Source organism: Branchiostoma floridae, chromosome 17 (genome assembly GCF_000003815.2).
Source record: "Branchiostoma floridae strain S238N-H82 chromosome 17, Bfl_VNyyK, whole genome shotgun sequence".
Lineage (NCBI taxonomy): Eukaryota > Metazoa > Chordata > Leptocardii > Amphioxiformes > Branchiostomatidae > Branchiostoma > Branchiostoma floridae.
In genome coordinates this window covers 4064831-4080707 of record NC_049995.1, presented here as the reverse complement: position 1 = coordinate 4080707, position 15877 = coordinate 4064831, and the positions used below count along the sequence as shown (strand labels likewise).

General features: G+C 41.5%; 1 protein-coding gene across 1 annotated transcript; it reads right to left on the bottom strand.

Annotated features, from left to right (window-relative positions):
- Positions 1–10381: 10381 nt before the first annotated feature.
- On the bottom strand, positions 10382–14789 carry LOC118404918 (sialyltransferase-like protein 4). The gene is made up of 6 exons (XM_035804302.1): positions 14719–14789; positions 14157–14240; positions 12983–13192; positions 12011–12189; positions 11589–11713; positions 10382–11074 (listed from the first exon to the last, which is right to left on the bottom strand). Exons 1-5 carry the CDS (start codon positions 14787–14789, stop codon positions 11616–11618), a joined length of 642 nt encoding a protein of 213 aa, XP_035660195.1. The 3' UTR covers positions 10382–11074; positions 11589–11615.
- Positions 14790–15877: the final 1088 nt, after the last annotated feature.

Here is a 15877-nt window from a genome sequence, read left to right as displayed (position 1 = left end):
GTACCAAAGCGTAAATGAACGCAATATGGAAAAGACCGAAACAGCTTTCCGTCGGTGTATCCAGGCAGTTCAAACCCATACTAGGCAAGGCAAAGACCACAGAGAGAACGAGCCATGAAGACACTATGGCTACGCCTGTGTATCTCTGTATGTCGCTGGCTTGAGTGTAGAAGAATATAGGGTACTTTAAGGCAACATAGCTGTTTATTGACATGAGGCATAGACTTGATACAGACATTGCCTGGCTAAACATCAGGAACGTCAGACTGTGCATGATGCCATGACTTGAGCTCTGTTGTACCATGGATATTGTGTACAGTAGAAGCCCTATGCCTGCTTGAAGGTCGGACATGGCCAGATTCGCTGTGAGCAAGTAGACGAGTTTGTGGATTAACCGTGTTCTGACGATTGAGCAGAGAACAATGGCGTTGTTGATGATGATGAAAACCGCTGCCAGCAAACAGATTATGGCGCTCCATGTCCCCAACATCACACCGTGAACATGAGCAGAGCAGGCGGCTTCAGCCAGGTCGAAAGACACGCTTATGTTTTGAACGTTCCACAGAACACACTCGAGTAGACCACTGAACGATCTATTTTCGTTAGGAGCTGTAGTTATGGGGTGGTGAGCCGACATATATTTTTTTCGTCAGTTGGAACGTCGCTGGTGCTCGAAAGAAGCCAAAGGACAAACTGTAGCTGTCCCTCGTGGAGATTGTATGTCTGTGAGTTTGAAAAACAACAACAAAAACATGACATACATTTGACAATAATGCACCTTATTTTGTTTGTCTGTCTTGACATTTAGAGAAGTATCCACAATCATATCAACTTTACCCATACATATGTATGGTTTCTGATATAACAAATGCAATCCATATCAACGTACCGAAATTCTTCCTATCTGAGTTTTCCATCTGAAGATTGATATCATTTGGAGGATTGAGAAACAGCGGACACTGTTCAGACAAAGTGGATTCTAGACCACTTCAGTGTCACTGACGCAAGATGGCGGGTGCTATCTTAAGCGTCTGACCTTTTCCAAAATCATATTCAGTACTCAGGTTTGCTTGAGTAGTTGCTTTCTGGCGTATATTTTTAGGCCACACTGACTTAATTCTATGGATGACATCCTCCAGAGACCCCAGAACAAAAACACGAAGGCGAATAAAAGAAAACTCCAGCAAAAAATGCTGCTAAACCTTAGGACTAAACATCGAGTCCATTCTGTCCCAGGTGTGTATATTTTGCCATTCTTGTTTAAAGATGGAACAAGTGCACATTTAATTGGCGAGCTGTAGAGCAGATCCTCTGGCAAGCATAAAATTCTGATTGACTAGCTAGGGATGCTATTGGGTGCAATACGGCCACCGTTTTTTTTTAAATTCTAAGAACAGGCAAAAATCATTGCGCTCGCGCACGGATGTCATCCACGGAACTAAGTCAGTGTGGCCTTACCTTGCTGTCTCACCTTTAACGATGACTTTTCTTTCAATCCCAGCTCCAGAGGAAGTACGTTTCGGCTCTCTCCAGGTGGTATGTTCGTTCACAGACTGTTCGTAGAAATAAAACGTCAGTGCCTATTAAGCGACATTATTATTATATACATCGGGGAAAATCAGTTCCTTAGCTCTCCATTCATGCAACCATATGCAGCCATTCACCAACTGCTGTAAGAAAGGCGACCGGGATCAAGCCCCTAGAGAGATCTTACATGGCCATGGCCTTACATGGCCTCTAACCTTCAACGGAGCCGTGACAATTTAATGCTGGTTACTCTTCTTTCAACCTCAGCTCCAGTGAAACTACACTTCAGCTCGCTCCAGTGGCGTGTTCGTTCACTGACTGTTCGTAGAAACAAAGGTCGTGTTCGTTCACTGACTGTTCGTAGAAACAAAGGTCAGTGCCTATAAAGCCCCGGTCACAAAGCGCGTACGGTTCCTTGCGATTTCTTGCGATGCGCAGTATAAGCGCAGTGCGTCGTAAGTCGGGGGAGAATCGGAGGCAATAGTTTAAATATATAAAGCCGTGGTCACAAAGCGCGTAGTGCATCGTACGATTGGGTCATAAGAGCGTACCTGCGTCAATCGCAGTAAATCATAGTAAATCGGGGAGCGTCCTATGACGAAAAATAGAGCCGAAATGGATTTTGAATATGTTCAAAGTTTCTCCATCGTCGTACGATTTTTATTGCCCCCATACCAGACTTCATTATACGCCACTCACATTAGGCGCGATTCGATCGGACGACGAGTCTGCGAGCTCTAATTTACGAGGAGGCATGACCCTGATGCCGACGAAGAAATTGCAGAGTTCCCCCTTCCCGTCACGGTCATGCCTCCTCGTAATTTAGAGCTCGCAGACTCGTTGTTCGATCGAATCGCGGCCTAATGTGAGAGGGGTAGTACGGCCATGTTTTCCTACTGATGAGGTTAAAGATTCTTAAATTTTTAGCATGCTGTGATGGTTTCAGTTTCCCTGATATTGTCGATGTTGACGAAAAAGGAAACTATATCAGAAAACAGCCCGCCCGTAGAAGAGCCTGCCTTCAAGGCAAGGTTCAGTATCACGCACAGGTGATGCAGACAATTGTTTGATCGCTACATACACGTGAGTTCATAATTAGATCAGATCTCAGCTCTCGTCGGTCTCGGGTCAAGTTTACCATAATCGTAATAACCATGGAGACAACTCGAACATAAAGGCAGGCTCTATGAGTCGGAAATATATATGATATAATGCTTATGACAGATATGATTCTGTATGATGGCATTTTGTTGATAGCATATCATGATACGATCTTCGAAAAAGCCTGACTCATAGAGCCGTCAAGCAGGTCGAGATAACCATACCAGTACTCGCGCTTGATTTTAACTTTTGCTTGTATTTTGTAATACTCATGTTGTCATGGTCTCTTTTAATTCATTTTTACAGTTAAAGATATTATAGGAAGGTATTCAACAGCTATGTCCACATTTTGTTGGTTAAAAAAACCGCAAAAGCGGTCAGGCTGCTATTCAGAAGAGACACAAGTGAAAAATCGTGCGACCCTGGAAAAATTTTGAACATCATCCAATGCACTGCGATGACTGATTTTGCTTACCATCTAGCTGCGATTTACTGCGCTCATCGTACGATATGCGAAATATGCCATCGCAAGAAATACGGTACGCGCTCTGTGACCTGGGCTTTAAACGACATTATATACACCGAGGAAAAGCAGTTCATTAACCCTTCATTCATGCAACCATATCTGTAAGAAAGTGGGGGTCAATGTTGTGGCCCCAGGTTCTTTTAGAATGCTGCAGGAGGGACGTTTAAACAACAGGACTAAGAAACATGCACAAGACACAGGTATGCCATTGACACGCACGGGAGCTGTGAGTCGGGACTCTCTCTGCTTCCTTCTCTGACTGAAGCCTCTATCCAACTGTCCCCAGCTTCCAACTCCCTGCTTCTTTATTTCAAAATCCCAGACACATATCCAGACGGTTTCACAGTAGGGAAGTGGGCCTAACACGTCTATGTAACGTATCACCTACATGGTTTCCCTTTGATGTACTGACTGATCAAAGAATTTGTTTTGCATCGACAGTGATCACGATGATGCTAACTATTTTCTTGGTGCCAATAAGGCGACAGTGCTGTTGAAGATTGCCAGACTTCACAATTCTATGATAAGCTGCATCCCAGAAACACAACAAAAGCATAACAAAACATATCAACATAACCAAGAAAACAACAATGTAACAATTTGTGCAATTCTGCCACACTTACATATCAACCTTTAACAGCCTTTAATAACCTTTAATAGTCGTGACAAATCATGGCTGGTGACTCTTCTTTCAACCTCGAGCTTAGCTCCAGAGGATGTACGCTTCAGTTCACACCAGGTGGTATCCACAGACCGTGTTCTTAAAAATGATACTACAATATTTATATACCGAGGAAAAGCAGTTCATTAGCCCTACATTCATACAACCATATGCAACCATTCACCAACTGCTGTAAGAAAGGCGACCGGGATCAAGCCCGCCTAGAGAGATCTTTCCATGGAATTAAATTGATGTCTAACCTTGAACGGAGCCGTGACAATTCAATGCTGATGACTCAACCTCAGCTAGCTCCAGTGGAAGTACGCTTCATGTGAATCCAGGTGGTGTGTTCGTTCACAGACTGTGTTCGTAAAAAAACAAAAAGATCAGTGCCTATTAAACAACACTGTATATACCGAAGGAAGGCAGTTCATTGACCCTACAGTCATGCAACCAGATATGCATCCATTCACCACTTTCAGCATGGGAGGCGGTCGGGATCAGGCGATTTTTTAACGTTGGCCATGTTCTCTTGTGCCGGGAAAGGGAGTTTGCCGAGGAAGGGACTTTGCTGTGGAAGGGACTTTGCCGTGATAGCGAGTTTCTGCTATCATAGAATTACAAAAGGGGGCGATGATGATCCAATAACAAGCTCTAGGCCTGCCGACGCTGGTAGAGATCATAGCTATAATCATAAATCGGCACATGGTATTACTCCGACATTCCTAACTGGGGTAATAGTCTGGAGGAATATACATTTTTATGCGGTGTACCGAAAGTGCGAAAAGGAACGAAAAGGAGCGAACAGGAACGAAAAGGAACGAAAAGAAGCGAAAAGGAACGAAAAGGAACGAAAAGGAACGAAAAGGAACGAAAAGGAACGAAAAGGAACGAAAAGGAAAGTACCGAAAGTGCGAAAAGGAACGAAAAGGAACGAAAAGGAAAGTACCGAAAGTGCGAAAAGGAACAAAAAGATTGGCTAGGAACGAAAAGGAACGAAAAGGAAAGTACCGAAAGTGCGAAAAGGAACGAAAAGGAACGAAGTATGAAGCAAAGTGAAATAAAATCGATGAGAATATAAGGTAACGGCACTGTGATCGGCAAATGCATTTGCAACGGACTTTATTTTTGCATTTTGCGACTTGCTCCACGAAATTCCTAGAGCTCCAATGGTTAAACGGCGAACCGGCGGGAAAGTGCACGCGTGGAAATAGCTAAATACAAATCAAAGGCGATGGGCGGAGTCACGAATCAGTGCGTCCCGGGTTCCCACGCGGGCTGTCACAGATCCAGGGGGGGGGGGGGGTAAAAGCCGCTGAGTAGCGCGCCTGAAAAACGTTTGACGGGTTGACATTCTGGTGTAGATTATTTTTCTACGGTCTCAAAAATGTCACAAAGTCGTTTTCTAGTGGTCCCGGCCTAAATGATATGTGGCCCCGGGCAATCGGGACACCGCGTTGATTTCAATTCGAGGTCTGGTTCCAAAGACTTTTTCTGTCAAACCCGCACGGGAGACGTGACTCAACGGCCAAATCTCTCCGTAGTTTCCCAATATCCTTTGCACAAATTCCTCACGTTGTCCTTTCTTCCCGCCAAAATTATGAATACTCATGGTACAACGTGATGAAAGCTCCTTGGTACAATCACTACAATGTATACATGCCTATCCTTTCACACCTTTTCTTTTGTCGTGAACGAGCAAGAAGATATGTCTCCAGTCTCCAGAAAAACATGTTGTGGGCCCTGTTGAAAGGAGCTGTCATGCTAGTGGGGCAGCAGTTTATTAGCATATCATTCCAGGCCGGACTTCTATTAGACGTAAACAATCGCAAGAATTGCATGCGGTGCTCCCATCTTGGGAGAACAGAAGCCATCCAAATACAACAGCAACGCTACAATCTTGCCTCATCCTGCAAAATGTACGTTAATCGATATTTATCTATCACCCGTCAGTAACTGAATTTTAGTCCTTACTTTCTTATCTCAGTTCTGTTTCCTTGTATTTCGCTGATCTTCAGAGAATAATTTAGCCACAAAAACACAACCGCCTAAAACAGCGCCGTAAAAAATTCATAGTGCCAAATTCTAAAATAAAACACGTTTTAAAACATGTTTCATAGTCTTCTAACGCCCGCAGTACCGGTTCGTTATATTCTCATTGATTTTATTTTAGTTTGCTTCATACTTCCTTCCTTTTCGTTCCTTTTCGCACTTTCGGTAGCGAAAGTGCGAAAAGGAACGAAAAGGAACGAAAAGGATCCTTTTCGCACTTTCGGTAGACCCTTTTTATGAATGACACTTCGTATACGCACGTGGATTACACAGCAAATTAGGCAGCCCACTGATAAAATGTGGAAACGATTATCTAACTCCAACTCAATTTTTTATGCCTGGATACGCAAGTTACTTTGATTATTATCATCATTATTATCAGTACTGTTATCATCATTATTATTATACGGATTGCCTGTATATATGTGGGTCCAGTACGTATCTTTATGGGTTTCGGACAATTCTCACTTAAATGCGGTATGCCGCAGCATACCGCCGCGAATCGGGATGTAAATCTGCAGAAGCAGCACAGAGTAAGTCAATTTTTTTCTCATCTGGTAATACTCTTGTCACGTTATTCACGATCGTCGGGCGTATCGATGGAAGATCGGCCATTTCTAAGATCGCCAAAGGGTTGCGCGTATTTTTATTTATGTCATACCCACCTGAGAAAACACATATTTCGATGCGAAATGCACCAGAAATTGAGAAAATGTTGTGTCCTCGAATAAAAGATTGTAACAACAGCAATTCTAACGTCCGAATCCGGTATTCGAATTTTCAACCGTGCCGTATTCGGCCCGTTCGAAATAGTTCGATTTACTCAAAGGAAGCCTATTTGATAGAACTTAGAACCTGTGTGATACGGAAAATTATCACACGGTCTGGAACACCCGTATCGAACGTTTTCGCGTCACACATACTAACAACACACCAAGAACGCGTTTGGGATCGTAAGATGATTGCATGACTTATGTGACCGTCAGCTTACTTATTCCAACACAGACACTAGCTGGCTTAAAGTTGAGCCATAATTTCTAACACGTGAAAATTGAACTTACCCAAATCGGGGAATTGAGACTGGTACTCACGACTGGTTTCCTGCTTTTGAGAATCTTCTTGTTTACTGCTGATGAGGTCCAGAATCTGCTTTCATCCTCAACATCTATCTATCGACAGGATGTCAGCCAAATGAGGTGTTCTCTCAATTCCATCTTCCTACGCAGGGACATCCAACAGCCAGACTGTCTGTCTGTCTGGGTGTGCCCTGCTCTTCCAACCGTCACTTTTCAAAGAGAATAGGCTTTCCGTTTCCAAAAGCTGTCTCGCATGTATAAGGGTAACCTCATTAATATTCATAAGCAGGGCGGTCAGGAACTAAGGCCTACGGTTGAAAGAGCAGGGTACATCCTAACAGACAGTTTGTCTGTTGGATGTCCCTGCATAGGAGGATGCTAAATTCTAGCTATATATATAATATCAGACATAAACCTTATTGACTACTAGATAGTTTATATTTCTTAAAGCTCTAGACATAAACCTAATTTCCTCTCAGACGAAATTGATAGGGAATTAGAGATCATTCAAAGGAGGATAAATTTAATTTTCTAGCAACCTTTCAAGTAACACCGGATTTCGCACTCATTACCGGACGAATTCAATTTTGTAGTGGTTGAAAGAAGAAAATCAGTGGGATAAAGCGTAAAATGTGTCTGCATGCGGGTGCGGCAGCATCAGACTCACGTCAGTCTAAAGTCGTCGTTGTATAAAGATCGTGTGGCGTAATCGGCAGTGCTTTGGGCTCAGATTTGAGCTTCTCATGAATAGATAAATGCTCAAACTGGAAGCAGTGAGGGAACGAACTGTGAACAACGAATCCGGTGCGATTAAGATATGTTTTTATTATGTTACCTTCACAGAAGGGAACATGTCTGTTTTTGCTTTGCCAAAGTTTCTTCTTCTTTTCCGCGCAAATAAGTTCAACGACCTGGACCAGACGGCTGTCACCATGGTAACCGGTAAAGTAGCAGGCACCATGTGGTGTTCAGTTACATAATGTAGCAAATGTCAGATCTAGAGGGGCTCGGGTCACTACATTTAGAAATGTGTTCAAATAAGAATGAACAAAACAGTTGCCAGTGTTAGACTACAACATGTGAAGGTAACATTCTGTATTTGCTTGCAAATATTACCTTTCTAGTTAGTAACTGTTTTCGCAATAGACCTTATTGATTTCATTACATGGATGAGATAGTCTGGAAACCGCAAAATTGTTGGAAGCCCAGCGTGCGAATAAAAAAGCTTGGCCAAAAAAAAACAAACAGTTGCCTTCATTCTGAAATCTGATTGGTCAGGAAGGTTAAACAGATGATTGCGTACACGGTGTGGTATACCGAGCAAACGATTCTTCATTTTCATCCTTTCACATCTTTGTTATTTACATTGGAACAGACGTTGACATATACTATACTGTACTGTACTATACTGTAAGGTAAGATATTACTCAAGTAACTGGATATGATTTTGGAAACGGTCAGACGCGGATGCTGTTTCTTGAGTAATTGCTGATTTGGCGTATCTGTAACACAGACTCTGCTTGTATTGTGACTTAGAATGAATGAATGAATTTATAGCTCAACAATCGCACAAGGTACAATGTATGGCAAACAATAACACACGTTAACAACTATTATTTAACTAGTATTTTCTGTACCGGTGTGACAGCGATCTCGCCCCCCCGTGATCTCGCTCCCCCGGGGGCGAAATCACTAGCGATCTCGCCCCCCCGGGGCGAAATCGCTAGCGATCTCGCCCTCCCCGGCTAGTGATCTCGCCCCCCTACCTCGCCCCCCTTTAGCGATTTCGCCCCCCCCCCCAAAAAACGGGTTTACATGACATTTTAGAAGTTGATTGGTATAAATCACAAAATGCAGTTTCAGAATGATATAAGTACACGAGTTTGATACATAACTCCATTCATAGTATCAATATTAACGTAATTACAAGGTAATAAGATAGTTGAACTTGTTTCAGACAAGGAGGGTTGGGTCCCTTGTATTCCCATTATTGCATATACCTGAGTCTTGACATAAGAGATCATAAGATGTATTTCATTGTATTCACCTGTCCTCAAACAACCTATATATCTCCAATATGAAGTCTCTACCATGAAGTGACCACAAAAGAACTATGTAATGTCTTTATTAATTATGCAAATATTAGGTATTAATTAGAATAACGCACATTTTGGTATATGCACCTGGCCAAGGGATATCTTCACCTCCAACATGACTGTTTTTTCTAGTATTTAGGAACTGATGCATTTACCCGTGTTTCTTAAGACTGGTACTTTACCAGTGTTTGTGTAGCATTTAGCAACAGCTATATCAACTTGCGCGTAGATAGTGTTTATAATGAGAAACTATTATTCACGTGTGTTTTTGTTAGTGCTTTGGAAATGTTTCCAGCACAAGAAAGAAAACACTGTGACAAATTGAAAACATACAGCTGACGTATTCCGTACCATAGACGGTGTTGATTTATACGTTCGCAGTAGCACTGTTTTTATGCCACCTCAGCTGCAAAAATTGTCTTTTTCATTTCAATGTCATGTTTGCACCGAACAATATAGTATCGACTTTCGAGGTATGACAGGCATCTTACGGTACGGTAATAAGGTGCCATAAGGTACCAGGTAACACACCATACACGTTACTCCCCAGGTGCAGTATAGTACCAGGTAGCGCACCTGTAATATGTAGTAACCAGCTGCTCTTGGGGGGGGGGGGGGCGAAAACGCTAAAGGGGGGCGAAAACGCTAGATCGCTGTCACACCGGTACCCATCCCTACCTCTGACCATTACTGATTATCTATCCCCATCATTTTAGAAAGATGAAGCATACAATAAGAAGAAAATATTCCTACCGTGTTCAGTGTCGGGTTTGAGCTGTCGTGTTAGCCGAAGGGCGGTTATAAAAATACCGGCTCTACCGATGCAGAAGACAATGAGATGCAGAAGACGGAAATGCGGCGCACACGCACGTATCAAGAGATGACTTTATAAGTTGGCGTATGGTTGTTACTTGTTGGCCATATTTGGTTTAAAGGCTTGCCCTTTGGTGGCGTGAATGTACTTCCAACATGTCAGCCAAGTGGGATGTTCGCTCACTTCTAGCTATATATAGTTAATTGCCGAAGCTGAGATGCATGTATGAAGTAACTTAATTCTGTGTGGCAGAGCAGTCGCAGACTCCAACAAGGTAGACCTAATGTATGTGATAGCAACCCCTTATTACATTATTTTACTAGTAAGAGATATTAAGATTGTATCTATTAGTGAAATGATGTCATAGCAACCCCTTATCACATTATTTTACTAGTAGGAGATGTCGGTCTATTAGTGAAATAATGGGATAGCACCCCTCTATCACATTAATTCACTAGTATATAGACAATTATTGAAATAACCGAGTTATCACAACTTTTCCAACTATCACATTTTCTGTCCTAAAATACTATTCAGGGCTAAATAAATGTGTTAAATAATCAAGTCTTAATACATGTACTGTATTCCAAATGCGAGACCAGATCACTCATACATAACTGTGCTGTTATAGATAATATTTTATTGTTCTGTATGTAGCCTCGTAGCACCATTGACAATGTCTATATAGCTATTAATTGTTGTTATTGTTTGCCATCACATCTGGAAGTTGAACCGCATCAGTGAATTATTATGCTTATCTACAAGCAGATTCTACGGGAGCATAAGATAGTATCAAAAGCTGCCAGAGGAGTGAAGCCGGCTTTAGGAGTGTGTTTGGCTCAGTGGCTGATGACTCCTTTGTATTATAAAATTAGCCAGCTTTGATCTTATGCCACTGGTAAATCTGCCTGGAGATTAAATAATGCAGGTACTCTTACAAATTATCTACATGGACCAATTTTGTGCTCTATGACTCCATTGTCGTGGAGTTTTCGAAGAAGTTGAAACTCAGCGACAAAATTGTGAATGTTCTCCGGTCCAGGAAAATGGATTGAGGCATCCCAGTAATGAAAAGGGATGGCGTGGTTTTGTTGGTCACGAGCAAACGGGTAGAAACCGTACAGACGGACTCGGTCACAGAATGTGATGGCGATTTCCACCAGAAGTAGACCTGTTGACGGCATCTCGCTAGTGTGCTGACTGTCCAGAACATCCCAGACCCTGAAAACGTACACAAAACATTGAAACGTTTAGGAAGGTTAGACATCCAGGTATATAATATTCAAATACGATTCAATATCTACGATTGGATAAAAAGACAGAGATTTATTCACTTAAGAGTGACATCCATCACTCTTCTCAAGTTCAGCGTCACTAGAATGAATTTAATGGAAGAGATGATAACAAAGCTTAAATTTTTGTCCGGGGGTAGGTCGCTAGTTCCAAAGCAGCTATCATTATAAAAGATGTCAAATCTGTACAAGAGACCACCTCTACAAAAGGGTTACCTTAAAGTTTGTTGTGGCCCCTTTAGATACTTTCCCATGATTGACACAAGCATAAAACATCCTGTCTATCGATTCTATGTTTCTCAAGTTGTCTTCTTCGACAGTTTTCAACAGCTGCTGTATCTTGTGCGACTGCCCCTTTATGTATAGGCTTTAAATCTGTGCACACAGCATAAAGTTTAAGAAATAAATGGGTACAGAAAGAAAGACAGGGAAAACAGACTTACATGTGGCGGATCTCGTCATGTCCGCGTTCAGAGGTCGTTACCCCCATGACAATCCCCACATTTAGTCCCTGTCGTCTCAGGATCTGCTCCAAACCCTTGTACATCCCCCAGTATCTGTTCGACTTCTAAATATACCAGAAAAGAAACTATATTACCTTCTTGAAAACAGAAGTATAGCAATAATTTGGTGTTAGTAAAAAGCTAAACTTTCATACAACAGAAAACGTCGGACGCGCCCATGTGGTCACGTGACGAAATCCTATCCTGTAATTGGCCAAATTCATAATTTCGAATTTGAAAGTCGGAAACGGTCTAATGTGGTAGATCATTGAAGTATGCATCCCACGTAGTAAAAAATCTACTGGGTTGCATTCTTTGAAATTTCATTTTCAAGGAGGCAACAACATATAATATATACTTACTGGAAAGAACAATATGGAATTGTCGGCTGTTTGAAACATTTCCCTTAGTCGTGCTTCCTTGTTCAGATGTGTTGTTGAAAATGTCGTAGGCCTTGTGGGACATGTTAGTATTAAGAACCATCATGGAAGACTTTTTCCCGACGTCTTTGGTGTAACCGTCTCGAGGGCTCAGGTTGAACCTTGAAATGAAAAATGATGAATATTTTTTGTTTACACTTTTGAAACGATTTAGAAACAACAATAACAATAAGATTATCGCATCTACTTGACAAATCATCAGGTTAATTTATTTATTCCTTGTTGAGTTATTCTTGTACAAAGCCCGTACAAAAATACCACATGCAGTAAAACACTGTAACTAGATGGCCCAAAGCTAAACCACTTCTGTGCACAGAGTTGTCACCCCCAGAATTATGAACAAAACATGATGTCATTTGTATTTCGAGGTTTAAAATTGTGACTTTGGCAATTGCTCGGAACAAAGAGACAAAAATTCCTTTGGGAATGTATTTGTGGACTCTTTTGTGAATACTTTCAAACCCACCCAAATTCCATAAAGAAGGATTCGCCCCTGAGGCGTCGTCAAAAATATTCACATTGATGTAACGTTATGCAGGTTGTAATAAAACAGGGCTTCAAATGCTTATACCGGGTATGCGGTCTGAGGGTCACTGGTGTAAGAACTCAAATCTACATTCTTCTTTTAACCATTTTGGAAAGGCCCTAAGTAGCCCTATGCCTTTCCGCTCTGTGTATGTAGTGATATATGTTGATAGATTTATTAGGACCTAATGCAATCTGTATCTCTGTATAAATATTTTAGCTGAACCGCACCTCCCTTATAGCCTCAATTGGAATGAAAAGCGGCCTGCAGGCCGATTTGAGCTTCGCTCATGAATGAACAAACAAACAAACAAACAAACAAACAAACAAACAAACAAACAAACAGACAAACCCTGAAACGTTTCCCACCTGATGACAAAGTCACTCGAATCAATTTCAGCACCGCATCTGCTGTTTAGCAAGATCCCGCTGCTGCCCACTAGTGCGCATGTGCCGTAGTGACGTAGTGCAGAAACCCCCTGGCACTCCCGGGCCTCAAGACACTGGCGTATGAGGTTTAAGTCTGCGCTGATTCTTACAGTAGTTATTCTTGGGCCCAGGATGGATTTCAAGACGTTTCTGAAGAAAAATGAATAAAATATTAAACAAACCCTTCGCAACAACTTTGGACCCAAGCCAAACTAGCGTTTCCCATTCCACAAGTCTCTAGTTGCTCCATGTTCAACATTGGAGCCGGGACAATAGGAACAAAGTTGCACAAACTCAAAGACGAACAAACATACGTATGAGGTTAAAGTCTGCGCTGATTCTTACTGTAGTTATTCTTGGGCCCAGGATGGATTTCAAGACGTTCCTGAAGAAACATGAAAATATTCAGCAAACCTACGTGAAAAGTTTCAAGTAGGTTTGTGACCGTACTGTGAGCAGCGACACCTATACTGCAGTACAATGTGAACCAATCAAAAGAAGGTGATAGACGGTCACCAAAACGTTGGTGTGAATAAAGCAATGGTTGTGGAAAAACAGCCTCTATATTCTATTTAGCAAACCCCTGACAACAGCTTTTGGCCAGGGCCAAACCAGCGTTTCCCATGCTACATGTTCAACATTGGAACCGGGACAATGGGAACAAACTTGCACATACTCCAAGAAAAAACACACATACAGACAAACACACTGAAAACAGTACCTCCATTTTCAATGAGGTAAAAAGAGGAAAATCTAATCTGAGAACAAAAAAATCTTGGAAATCCTTCAATTACTAAAAAAAGTCTTAATGAAAAATTTTGTCGTGAATTTGATCTGAAGTGAACCTTGTTCAAATGCAATTCAATCTCTACAACTGGATAATATCCGTTTTTATCAAGTGGGAGACCTGGCGCATCCCCGTCTTGTAATTAGCCATACGAAAGGGTATGTCACCCCGTAAGGGGCGGTATAACCCCGTCGTGTGTAAACATGTGCGAACATGTTTACATTTGATCACGTCGACCGATGATGATGATGATGATCAAGTTTTAGGGATTGAATTGTATTTGAATATTGTTAACCTGGATGTCTAACCTTCATGAATGCTACTCACTTGATTTTTACAAACTCTGCTTGATTCTGTGCCCATGGCTTGGCTGTATCTATCCTGGGAGCTGATGCTAAACGATGCGCGTCTCTGAAATGGTCGTAGAGATCACAGTTTATTGAAAAGTTGATAACTTTTTTGAAAAATGTGTCAACCACCCCTGATCTTAATGACTCTTTATTATATAATTTCTCTCTTATGTATCTAAAATACATGTACTTAAAAGACAAAAGGCTAGGAATATCACGTGACAATTTGTGTACGTCAAGTGACTGTAAGGTCACGTGACCTAAACCACAGGTCATTCGTACCTGAAAAGGTTGTACCAGAGACCGTCGAAATTCAGTTATTGTTGTTATTAACATTTTTAATTACTAGTAGCTTTTCATTGTTGTTATTAGCCTTTTTAATTACTAGTAGCTTTTCCTTGAAAATCATTAATGCATGTGAAATTTTGAAGGAAGAGGAAGAGGACACTAATATTACTACCTATTTGTTGCTTAAGCAGTTCTGGCAAACATTTGTGTAGGCATACATGTGTTAAATTTTACGAAAAATTATGTCTCACCTAGTCCTTGGGTATGCCTGGTATCCAGAATACATAAGACAGACAATCAGGAGGAGAAACGTGACGGCCATGATAATTCGATAATTTTTCTTTAGTTGGAAAGTAGTTTCTGAAACAAAGGTCGACGGCAACATGTTAAGTTGATCCCATATTGGGATGGAAATTTGACGTTTCCTGACAACCATTGCAAGTGTCACAGTTTGTTTTACTTGCAGGCATAGACATCAGTTCAGTTAAGTTCATAAACATACCCCTTCTAATTTGCATATTTTTTTCTAAATTCCTTCCTAATTTGCATAACTTTGTTTATGCAAATTAGGATGGGGTATGTCTAAGACCACCAGCGGAAAAAATACGATTACGTTGGCCTTCATAACGTTACCTAGAGGGAAAAAGTTCATTCGTACCTTCCGAACTTTATACTACTTCTGTATGCTCTTTTATACTTTGGATCTGAAAGGCCCCTGCAGTTCAAAAGAAAGTTGCTAGAGGGCTCAACATTCGAGTATCCATCCTTTCACTAGTCCATGAGAGCTTGTGGCCATACATCTCTCAACCAATATGAGCTCATAACGTTATCTTAAAAAGAGGTGTTGGCTATCAAGGTGCTAGGGGCCTGACCAGAGGAAAGGCTGCTATAAACTTAATTGAGTTTCTGATGATTTTTGTAGACATTTTTTTACTGCGAATTATACGTGCAACACTAAGTCTAAACATGACAACAAAGCACAAATGTTTCTTAAGCTGTTAACCCTTTTTTTTATGAGGTGAAATTTTGACCTTGCGCCCAAGCCTAACCTTTCATTGGTGTAAGCTGACTTGGTAAGGGTGGAAGAACAGGTTTGTCTACTTTTTGGCGGCACCTCAGGGGAGATGCCCATTTGAGTGTGATAACGAAGGAAGGTCAACCAGATCAGAGACAGCTTCCACCAGGCGTTCGTGGATCGTAAAATTCGGCAAAAAATCTCGAAATTGGTTAGGGGAGTCAGTAAGGTTCATGTTCCCCTCCGGCCGACCAACTCCAATGGTAGTAAATTTCCCATTGCAAATTATTCTACCTACAATGGCCAGCGTAGACAGTCTGGCAGAGACTACAGAGACATTCTGAACTCATCAGGGTGACTTCCTTTCAGACTTCAATTTTTTAAATTCTATATTA